We start from the raw sequence: 12,784 nt of genomic DNA, 5'->3' as shown, positions 1-12,784 counted from the left end.
ATTTTCCTTAAGCTCGTTTCACTATGAGTACAATACTAAAACTTACACTTACCTACCCGCGTTTTGACTTCATCTTTATTGTCGGATCGACTACCAGCGGATTTAAATAAACGATCCCAATCTCAATCTTCAATCCCATTTCGAGAATGAACCAATCAAAATAACTCATTTGTAAACATGTCAGAAATACTTTGTTCTGATTGGTCCATTTTTGACATAGATAAAGAAGCGATTGGAATCGGTTATTAAAAATGGCGGGAAAAGGGATAAAAACTTATTTAACCAAACTTATTAGATAGTAGATGGCAATATACGCTAGTATTTTTAGAAAGGGACATATACTCGAGCGGAGCCGTGTTAAAACATTGTTACTAACATAAAACATTATGATAAAATGTTTACGATATTACTATTTTAATTAAATGCGTATGGAATGTTGTTTTATTGTCGTATCTATGTATTACAAATGTACTAGACGATACGTCTCTGATCTATTGCATATTTAGAAGTCACCAGTGTGTGTACCATCATTTAGTATATTTCTACAGCCAAATAATATAGAAGTTAAGGTTTAAGGTTTAAGAATCATTTATTACTCATATGATTATAAATTAATCACTTCGAAGATAACTACTTAACATAGAGTACTAACTAGAAGTATTTGCAAAACTATTTCGAATAAAAAAAAAACTGCTAGAAGTTTATCAATAACCGAGTTAGGATTAAAAGACATAAAAAAAACGAAATTGACACATGTACACTCACGCCTTTTAGTCTCGAAAGGGTACGCAGAGGTGCAACAGATCCACACAGTTTCCGCTATATCCTCCTCCTCCTTGCGTCGATTAACCTCAATGCTGAGGGTCGTGACCTTGCTGAAGAACTTTTGTTCGGACTATGTTTCGCCACCTTGTCGTATCTTCGGCGGCGCGAAAGGCTTCGCAAACTGTGGTGTCTAACGTGGACCGGAACTGGTCAGACCAACGCATTGGGTTTCTGCCCCGGGGTCGTTTGCCAGCCACCTTGCCAGTCAGCAGCAATTTTTCAAAATTGTCTCCACTTTTCCTGGCAATGTGGCCGAAGTATTCGAAACTTCTCCGTAGGCAGGTGGTAGTGAGTCTCAAGGGGACTTTGAGTTCTACTATGATGATGGATGCGTTGGTCCTATGCTCCGTCCAGTGAGTGCCGAGTAGTTTTCTCCAGCACCACATCTCAAACGCGTCAATACGAAGTCGGTCAGCTTTTTTGAGGGTCCAGGTTTCCGCGCCGTACAAGAAGATGGAGAAGACAAGCGTGGTGACTAGTTGTTTTTGTCTTACGTGAGATGTTCCTGTCAGCCCAGATGTGTTTCAGTTGGGTCATAGCGTTTTTTGCCATGCCAATTCTTCTTCTCACATCCGGCTCATATGACCCGTTGTTTGTCACAATAGAACCTAAGTATACAAAGTTGTCAACTACTTCTAAATTCATTATACCAGTTACACTGATTGTCTTACTCCGATCCACCACCATTACTTTGGTTTTGGCCCTATTTATAAGAAGCCCCATTTCTTTACTGACTCGTTCCAATCTGTCTAGTAGTTGAGACATTTCTTTTTCGCTGGTCGCAAAGAGGGTAGTGTCGTCCGCATAGCGCAAGTTTGTAATTTCATATATATATATATATATATATATATATATATATATATATATATATATATATATATATATATATATATATCATATAGTAAATAATATACTACGGAAGACTGTGTATTCTGTCCTAGTACGTGATAGAATACGAGCCTATCGCTACATCGGACTCAAATTCTACTACTACTGATACTGAGAAGAAAAATATTTTTTTATTTGTCAAACTCTAAGACGAACTTCAAATAAAATACTCATTACAACTTTACACAGCTTTAAATCAACAATATTACTATTTCCTGTAGACACTTTCGACAAACAATAGTAGCCAAGTTCACAAAGTTCAAGACAGAATTTGTCCATCAGATTGAGCGGGCAATGAGTGTCATATTACGATGGGAACGTGGCCGTTAATTCATGCCTCGGTAGGCCTCGGCTAAATTCGACACCTTGGTCCACAGAAAAAAGTGACGTGATTCGCATATCCGTACTCTTCGACTACCGACGGTTTGCGAGTAAATGGGAAATGTTAGAAAACGTTCTACAATTTCCATTGATAGGAAATAGCCTTGCTATCCGTAGGAGTTATTTAATTCGCGAATTGTTTCATAAGTTTGAAAAGAGGTTTGATGTAGTAAAATGGTTATTTATAAGGGATATACGTATAGTAGGGTCGCTCCTGATTGCCTGTGTTTTTGTAAGAAGACTTCTAACAAACGTAAACGCTTAGGTGGCGTAGCGGCATTGTGTGTGCGGTACAACTACCGTTCTGAGATCCCGGATTCGAATCCCGGTGGGGCTAGGGATTTTGTATTTTGGCACATTATTAGCCCGGAGTTTGAAATGCGTGCCCGATAAGGTTGTAGACTGGCTCCCTATCACATCATGGGACGCAATAAATACGGCTCAAAGTGTAGCACCTCTATTTAGGATCTCTATTGAGAATAAAAGACGAGTCGAGTCGACTTCGAGTTTCATTTGTTCTAATAAACTTTCAAATACCGATCATACTTCGCAAACATGGAATAATAATAAAGCAAACCGTGCCAGAATCGCTTATAATCAGACTTTTCTTAACAGCAAATACGGCTATCATAAGTTTATCTAAGCTTCGTATTTGCTTGAAGTAAAAACCAAAAATTAGGTCGACGCATTTGTAATTTGAACTTTGAAGTATATTGAAATATTCTGACAGAGTATTCCGGACTTAGTAATTATTTTTTTACGATAATTAAAAAGAGGATATCCCGTTCCATTTCCTTAATCCACTTAAAGCTTCTGATTGATATTTATCGATTTTCTCATAAATATTGCCAGTTAACATTATTATTAGGTACTTATTATGGATGCAATGAACGTCGTAAAATTTAAACCATATTTAGTTGCTTGTTACCCTATATGGAGTTATGTTATATTAATGTAATAAAACATACTAAAACTTATTCGTCCAGTAATACATTTCAAACGACACAAGCGCAATAAACCATTAATAAATATACTCATCACTCAAATACTCCATGTCATTTAGTGGTCAAGATGCTTTGAATAAAATAATTCAGTTTTAGCAATTGCGGCTAACAAATCTTTGTAACATCTCTCTCTATTCATACATTTTTGTTTTCCCTCTGAAGACCAACGCAAATGGAAGATTCCGGCCTACATTTGCTTTGAGGCGTTACACCGATTTTCCTTTGAAGTCGATAAAAGGGAGTTCTTACCTATATCTAATTTAAGTACTGACAAACATTTACTAATATTTTAGACGTTTTTTTTTTCAACAGATGAAAACAGGGTTTAGGTTCGTAAGATAATTGTCCACCCTAACAAAAACATCACAGTGTGTTACTCCATTAACTTTTTTTTTTAGTAAAACCGAACGAAGCACGCGCAGTCCATTTAGATCGGTAGACTTTCACTTTCATTTAGGATGAGTGTCAAATGACCTTTGCATGGAGAGGGTCGCTGCCGTTTTAAAACCAGATAAGTACCTAGTGTCTTAAGATTTTCCGTTTTGCAAATGTATAAAATTAAATTACTTGATGAGGACGTTAAGGTTGTGTTCAATAATGTTCAATCATGTTCAATAATGTTAAATTATTGTTGTGTGCATACTAGTAGTAAAAAGGATGACTAAGTCGCTAGTACATGCTACGACTACCTATATGATAATTTTAATGTAAGCATACTTTGTGTACATATAAGGAGTCATATATCTTGTGTTTGGTCTTATGAAAATTTATTTTATGTAACTAGTTTTGTAAACCAATTAAAAATAAATGGTTGTAATATTAGTCAGAACATTAGTTCACAAGGCTGCGTGGGATCCACTACGCATATCACCCTTAGGTATATATTATATGCGGTGCCTTCTAGGAAATATCCAGAAATAAGACTACAATATCATTGTAACGAAAATTACACACAGAGAAAGATGACTACCACAACCACTTTTTCAAAAGAGTTAGAACCAATAATTCATCATCATCATCATTCTAAAGATGATAGTGCTTGTTTACACACTTCTGTTTGAAGGTGGAATAAAAAAAATTGGCGTTTTGGCGTTTACTTTGGTAGACTCAACATTATCTTTAAACATGAATATTCAAAATCGACTTCAAAATGGACATAAAGTAAATAAGACCTAGATTTATATTGCACCCTAATTAATTTAACAATTTTGACGTCAGGTGTAAATCCCCGATAAACGCGATTATTAAATAAACTTTCGTTTTTATACGTCCAAAGGAAATATCAATGGAAAGGTTAAATTAAAATTAACATTGTGAAATGCGTGGTATTTTACTAATTCATATTTTATATAGTTTTAGATGTGGGTTTGATATGAATACCTTTTTTTTTTTCTTTTGAAATTTAGTAGCAATTGGTTATAGAACTAGAATATTTCTCCATCATAATTTAATGTTGGCTATAGTTATTTCGTTGCAATATTTCTGTGCTTGTAGATTTTATTTATAAGTTTATCTTAAGCGTGATTATGGCTTGATGAATTTAATAATTAATTAATTTAGTTTATTAGATCCAACAACGGTTTTCACATTATTTCATTATGTTATAGCTTAATATAATGTTAAAAACCAACTTATAAACATAGCTTGAATTTAAATAGATAAAGTTATAATTTTGAACATTTTTTACCCATAATTAGATTTTTGATACTGGCAATACTTGTAAATTTATGAATGCTATAAAATTACAACTGTCTGATTTGCCAGCCAGCCTTACTTAAACATTTAATAAACATAATTTATGAATGGATATGTACTTGATCGTGAACGTATCGACATAAATGTTATGGAAAAAACCTGCCACCGAACAAACGTCAGCTTTGTAAACATTGGTGTTACCGCGCGGGCGTGGCGGTAGGCGTGTAGGCGCTAATAATTCATATTACATAAACCCCACATAGATTACATGTAATTAATTTTTGTGGGATCCATTTTGGTGTCGAAATTTGCAGATATATTTTGATCTTTACTGTCAATAGATGTGATCGTTATTAAGGCAAGAAGCTATTAAGAATTTGGTTTAAGAACCGAACGTTTTATGCAGCTCCGCTTATCGGGTTTTTTGTAATCAAAGTTGGCAAATTTGGAATTATAAATAATTAGCAATTTTCTGAACTGATTGAATCAGTAGGTACCTATAATTCTTTCAGTCTTGTAAACACATAAAAATATGGAGGGATAACAAGAAAGAAAGTAAAGGAGACTTTTTGCACTTGTTATTAAAAAAAAAATGGTATTTCGTTTTTTTATTTAAACAAAATAAATATTGCGGAGTAACGGATATGTAAAACTGAAAGAAAAAAATAGACCGTTAAAAAACAAAATACAAAGCTACGTGATATAATATTGACAACCCTTCTAGAATACTCTGTAGATACATATATCATTGTCAAGAATATTTATCGGAAAATATAGAAATTGTAATGAAACCGGCAATGTCTGATTTCTCAGATAAATCAATCATATATTGCGTTATAAAAATATATTTATTCACACGTTTAAGTTGTGCAAGTTTAATAATAAATTATTTAAAAATGATGTCTCGATATATATCAATTTATCTCTGCACCACCCTAAGGTTGACTGATAGAGAATGCTTATGGCATTAAGTCCGCCTGTATACATTTGTATATTAAGTGCAATAAATAAAATAAAAATAAATATAGGATACCAAAATAATCATAATAAATTATTCCAGTTCAAGACGACGAATTTATTAAAAAAAATCCAATGCATATCTTAAATATACATTACTCTTGTATAGACTTTGGGTAAAATAACTAAATATGCTTGTCCCAAACATAGATTCAGACGTGCGTCCAAGATTCAATGTTTTAAACAAAACATGGTATACCTTCCTCGAATAAATTAATGTGTAAACTTAACATACAAGTTCAAAGAAAATCATTAAAATGGATTCGGCAATGACAAGGTCGCGTTAGCTGTTAACGTGTGCGCTCTCGAATATAAAACATGCAAAGATAGTGCTTATTTGAATGTAACGCTGGTTTCTGTACCTAATGTTTTGCGTTTGTGTCTATCCGTGACATGTACTGAGAAATGGAAGCACAACTTATGTTAAACATTTTCTATACTATATAGATGAGAAAAAAACTTATAAAGAAAAGAAATTAAACCTTCTTGGGAATTATTTGGGCGACTGAGGGACGCATCGTGCGAGGTCGTTTGTCTATATTTTGGTGAGGAATTGCGTAGAACGCTAGGTCTGTTTTAGATTCCTTTTTAAAAAAAACATGAAGGCGCAACATGGTTAATAATATTTAAGTTTAATTTAAATTGTAGAAAAAAGGTTTATATACATTTATACGAGATGTCGTGATTATAATGCGGGGTTTGTACAGGGTTTGATACAAGTCCTCGAAACATTTTGAAATTTACTTTAAAACAATGTTTCCTTACAAATTCCACAAAAATGTATATTTCAAACGAAGGAAAGCTACTTAGATATGCCAGTAGCACCGTCAACTAACCACATATAACGAGGAAAGGGTACAAATAAATCTTATTTGTCCTTAAGTACGAATTTTGAATTCTGTAGACTGCAAAAGAGATTTATTCCATAAAATTATTACGCTTGTTATGTTTGTGGTGGAAATGAACACAACAAAACATTGTTACAAAGTTTTAATACATATTTATTTCTGTTAATAACAAATATTACAATTTTGTCCTTTGCTGGTTCAATATTACAATGTCCTACGTTAATTTTTACTTTTGGTAAAAAGAGATTCCAAATTTTGGTAAAAATTAAATTAATTAATTAATAAAATCAACCATTGGTTCCCCCTGTAATAATGTTTCTGGATCATTGGCTTTGCAAAAAGGAAAATAGTATTATTTATAGCTCAATTTGTGTAAAAAATAAAACATAGAATTTTGTGAGCCTGAGATTTTTAGCGTGAGAGCAGCTTTAGGTAAAATTTACAAATTACGTAGCTCACTGCAAGCATATCAGTGCCAGGAAATCGTGAAAAAACTGAGTGACATTAGACACACCTAAAGTCACTTTGATGTAACATTGCCCACCTGTTTATAGTACTACTGATATTATATCAAGTGCTTATGTAAATACGATGTGTTGATTTTTTTATAGATAAATTCATATGTCAATATCGCCACGGGTCGATACTCCCGAGCGGCAACAAATATTTAACATCAATTACAGGAAAATATTTGAGGCGTGGATTTTGGTTATCAGGATAACATAACTGTGGAAAATGTATTGATATTTCAGAATTTATTGATAAGTTTTGCGGAATGCCGAGGGTTCATGTTTTTTTAAGTTAAGTTGAGTAGGTATATAGATTTACATATTGTGTAGACTAGTTATATATAAATAATACATTCTAGTATGTGATATTTATGTACAATCGTTTAAACATATGTAATATGTTGTGTATGTGTTAATACGGTATTACACAAATATTTAATATCGGAAATATTCTTATGAAGATTCCATGACATAGATATTGAATAATATAGATATGTCGGTATAATAGTATGACGGTATCAGTGTTATAATGATTTCAGATGAAGGCCGTTCTGCGCTTTCAAGTATATAATACTCAGAACAAAAACAAGCAAAATACGACAGTTTTCTAATATCTATGTTGAACTAGAATACTGTTTTCATTTAACTGAGAAGGAAACATACGTTTCGTGATGTTTTACAAGAACCATAGCTGATGAATCAAATAAAATATCACAAATATTGTCAGTATCAAATGAATCATACTCTTCGAAATGCCACCGTAGAGTTTGTCAGAGCTTTGAATTTATGTTTAAACCAGCAAAATGTTATAACTTGCCGATATTAAACCTTCTTGGAATTACCTACACGCTCGTCACGTGATGTACGACATAGGACCCAGTACAAATTTATTGTCGCACAATGGACACCAATATTTCCCCGACACACCCTCAGAGACTTTTTACGGCATAGAGTAGCTGTGGACAATGGTCGCCTCGCAACATAAAATAAACACATATTTAAAAGACGTCAAGTATAGTCGAAAAGAAAAAAATTAAAACGTGGGATACAAAATAACACTATATGAGCGTCGAGAAGGTATTAATTGCGACGCGTGTACGATCACAGTTCGTTATATTTACTTACTTAACGTTACTTTTAGCGGGAGTTGAACATTATGTATCTGGCTCTCCAACGTGGGTGGAATCCGTTTGCTTTTCACACAAAAAACCCAAGTTTAGGGTGAATCGGGTACATTACGTCGTCTGGAATTTATAGCCATGAAATACGTGATGTAAAAAATAAAACATCCTGGGTGGGTCGCGTGTACCCGCTCCTTGCGTCAGCGAATCACCGAGCTACCGCGTCAACAAAGCGATGTGCCCACGCGCTAATGTATTCAACGCGGCGATTGATGAAGTATAAAATTTCTTAGTACCGTCTCACTCACAATGGAATTATGATAATTTATCGGTTGGCTTGTGCCGGCCGAGTGTGTGGGAACGCGCGCGGCACGGGCATTCCCACGGCGCGGCGATGCGTCGAACAACGTCGCATCTTCGCCCACAGAGGTATCAGTTACGACGTTCCGTTTTTAAGCGATGATAACCGTTTATAAGTGATAGGTCTTAAACGCCTCGCGGGCCGCACGCGGCGGTACATTTCGCCCATCGGAAAGGCGGTGTCGACTCTTAAGCCGTTTCGCAGTCTAGCGTCACAAGACAGAATTGGAGTAAGTAGCGTCACGGCGGCTTCGACCGCACAATGGGTCGGTGTCGAGTCGACTAGCGGTGCTGGGAACTAACTCACACCTCTGCAAGGTGATAGTCAATGTTATTGTTTTGACCGACTAATTAGGATTGATGTTTTTATTGCGGACTTTATGATACATGTAATGTTTCGGTACCTACTTGAAACATCGTTTTGTTTTATGATATTGTTTCATCTTTCATTTTTCATCAATACATAAAAATAGAAGAAGATATCTTGAACCGGACATTTTATTACATCCATCAAAACCGCAATACATTTACCAAGTTGCAGAGATGAATTTAATAACCAATAAATGTTACTTACTGTGACAAATGCAGCGGTTTTGTGCGACGCGATCACAATCAGCAATTTTTAAAAGTAGGCCGCAAATAATAATTAACGTGGGTGAGTATTAAAAATGTAGTACAACATAGTTCGTCTGTCTGTGTGACCGGCGCGATAACGCTTCGTGTCGCGCGGACCTGCGAACGCAGCGTTCAGGGTTGGCAGAATGTACTTTTTAAATAATAAATTAATCTCTTAAAGTAAATGATGATTTTATATCCACTATTGTGTTATTTTGGAGTAATAACAGGTGAAAGATAGACAATTGAAAAATACCCGATGAAATCAAATAGAGTTTTAATAAAAACAATACAATTGTATGATTACAAAGCATTCTGTTTTTATAAGGTTAAATTTAATTGTAAGGCAGGTAATGTAGTCAAAAAAAAGCAAAAAAAGAAATACAATTACAATTATAAATCATAGAAATACGCACAATATTTAAATACACGAATGACATTAATTAAATTGCATCTTCATTACATTACAATTAATTTTGTATATTAAACAAATTTGGCAACAAAAAATATTGTGAAATACCATTGTGGTAGTTACTTAAAGAACGCCACGAGTCTTTGATATAAAGACGCCGAGAGGTTACCTAGGGGTTAAAACTAGGGGAGCTGCTTGGTGTCAAAACTAGGGTTACGCGTGGGAACGCGTGCTGGCCAGGTGCCATCTCAGACCCTCTGCTCTTACAGCTGTTTCGTCTTAGTCCGTTATAAGAAATTAATAATGAGAATAACAGTAGCAATGCGTAATATCTATGTAATATTTGGGAAATTGTCATGTAAAAAGCACTAAATGTTAATCGCATTGTTTTAGTATAAATTAGTGCTTAGTAATTATGAGGCATTGATGATTAATTTTAAAGTTAAATACATAACATACAGTAGAGGTAGCTATAATATATAATTATTAACACGGAACAAAATAAGAAGCGATCTACTCGTAGATAAAACTATACTTTAATCACAGTTTTTTTTTTACTGAAGCTTATACGGTTATTTATTTGTTTATCATAATTTTTAAATTCGTAACGAAAATACCACGTTATTCTTTATATGCCCAAAAAATAATTTATACTTAATTTTTGATTATAGTGAACGTTGTGTTTTATCTAAAGCGGATCGTAATCAAGTGCCAATTTTTTGTTTTAAATAATTAAATATTACATAACCTAAGCGTAAGCAATCTTATTGAAATATTATTATTAAAAATATGACGCATGACACCCCTAGTTTTATCACGGGCGTTTTGCCACAATCCGTGTAGGGCGCATAAAAGCGGGGCGGCAGGCGGCGCGCGCGCCATTCGCTCACAGACCGTCGCGCGCACCGCACACCAATGATCCTACCCGCGCGAACCATGTCGCCGCACGGCGTATTCCACCCGCCGCACGAACAACCCGAAGATGAACCCGTCTCCAGGACTTATCAGTACAGAAAGGTCATGAAGCCCATGCTCGAAAGGAAGCGACGAGCACGCATTAACCGCTGCCTTGACGAGCTAAAGGACCTCATGGTGACTGCACTCCAAGCCGAAGGAGAGAACGTGTCCAAATTGGAAAAAGCTGACATCTTAGAACTCACAGTCCGACATCTCCACAACTTGAAACGACGTGGACAGTTAGTGCTGAAACCCGAAATGTCATACGCGGAACGTTTCCGAGCTGGATTCACACAGTGTGCTACAGAAGTGTCTCAGTTTATTGCGAATGCTACGTTGGCTGCGAACGCGATGCAGCGTCAGGGGCCCGTCGATCCCCAGGCCGGTGCGAGGTTGCTGCAACACCTCAGTAATTGCATACGGAGGTTGGAGGCTCCGCAAGTTGTCCAGCCGCAACCTATCACTCCGAATGGTGTGGCTCGGCCAACTCCCCTGCAACCCATTGCACCTGCACCTCAACCGCAGCAACCTCCTCAAATCCAGAGGATTACGCCAGAAAGAGGATTGAAGAGGCCATGCGAAGGCCCCACGGACGCAGAAGCGGTGCTTGCGAAGCGTGCGTATGCGCCGCCTTCGCCGCCGCACAGCCCCGCCTCCGAGAGTGACTCCGCCCAGTCTATGTGGCGGCCCTGGTGACCGGCGCCCGAGGCCCGTGGACGTCACCATCCGTGCTTCTCATGATCTCGCATGCCCTGGACTATGTGTGATAAATCACAAACGTTTGTTGTTTGTTTTCTAAACGTTCCTAGAACCGATGAGTGTTGTATGGTTGTATTGCTCGCTTGCTTGTTGAAGTTTTCTTTTTTAATTTAATAAACTCAAGTTTTTGTTCTTATAATCGTTATTTTTGTATTCCTAAATTCATTGTCTTCCATCGGTTTAAGCATTTACCTTCGCTAGTGGTAGTTGTAGCACCTAAGTTGTTACTGTGATATGTGTAGTTGTTTCCGAGATAGATTATTTAGGAATAATGGATCGTATGCGAATATAGATTTAGGTTAAAAGAGTGAATAATGAAAAGTAAAATAAACGTGTTTATATAATGAATTGTTTTGATTCGGTGTCAACCCTACAAAATAGGAAAGTATTTTGCATTTACTTACTAAACTATCTGCTGAAATATTTTGTGTCTTCTAGAAGTTTAATATTTTCCGTTCTTGGAATTGAACATTAAATTTTCGAAATAATAAACCAATCAAATAATAAAAATAAAAAAAAAAAACTAATACGAAGGATTTTAACAACCTAAATATTTGTTTGTATCGTAAATGAAAAATGATAAGTTATATTACATGAATTTGCGTCAGTTTCATCGATTTAAAAATACAATAAATAGAACCTTTGTTATTACTGGGTAGTTCTTTTTGGAGAGATAATTTTATTTCCAATACTTAATTCCACCGCGGAAAATACGAGACCGCCAACACCTAGCAATCGCAGTTGATTTTTTTTATCTTATAATCAAACTGTAATCCAATAATTACTAAATATCTATTCGAAAACAGTGATAACGATTTGTTCTATTCCATCTAAACTATAATATGTTGATAAAACAAGATAATTTTGATTTTATGCGTCGTTTTTCCTCTTACCTCGTTAAATTGATGCCTGAATTAAGGAAATCAGGTAAATAAAAATGTATTTATGTTATCTACGCTGATATAATTACAAATACTATCTAACCTGGGTTTGGAATTTTTAAAAGAATAATACCAATAAGATTAAAATATAATATCTACTAATATTTCAAAAATATTAAGCAAATACCACATAAGTTTATTTTTTATTTTATTTTTTACTAGCTTTAACCCGCGGTTTCGTCCCCGTGAAAGAGTTTTTCCAGGGTACAAAATATCTTATGTCTTTTCCAAAATCTCATACTACCTCCTACTCTATATGAAATTTCATCAAAATCCGTTCAGTAGTTTTTGAGTGTACCGTATCCAGACAGACAGACGCGGTACAATAAACACTACTAATAGTATAATATTATTATTTAACTCGAAGTGGACACACTTTAACTCAGGCCATATGTTAATGGCTCTAAAAATAAATAAACAATAACATGCAATAAATTATTAAAGATAACAAG

General features: G+C 35.2%; 1 protein-coding gene across 1 annotated transcript; it reads left to right on the top strand.

Moving 5' to 3' along the window:
* Positions 1–10,542: 10,542 nt before the first annotated feature.
* LOC115440251 (enhancer of split mbeta protein) lies at positions 10,543–11,735 on the top strand. The gene has a single exon (XM_030164479.2). The coding sequence runs from the start codon at positions 10,591–10,593 to the stop codon at positions 11,326–11,328; it is 738 nt and encodes a 245-aa protein (XP_030020339.1). The 5' UTR covers positions 10,543–10,590; the 3' UTR covers positions 11,329–11,735.
* The last annotated feature ends 1,049 nt before the right edge of the window (positions 11,736–12,784 follow it).

Source organism: Manduca sexta, chromosome 10 (genome assembly GCF_014839805.1).
Source record: "Manduca sexta isolate Smith_Timp_Sample1 chromosome 10, JHU_Msex_v1.0, whole genome shotgun sequence".
Taxonomy (NCBI): Eukaryota; Metazoa; Arthropoda; class Insecta; order Lepidoptera; family Sphingidae; genus Manduca; species Manduca sexta.
This window is presented reverse-complemented; position numbering and strand designations above follow the sequence as displayed.

What these genes read in the sequence shown, in the direction of transcription:
- LOC115440251 (XM_030164479.2), top strand. Translation starts at nt 10,591, where the DNA reads ATGATCCTACCCGCGCGAACCATGTCGCCGCACGGCGTATTCCACCCG.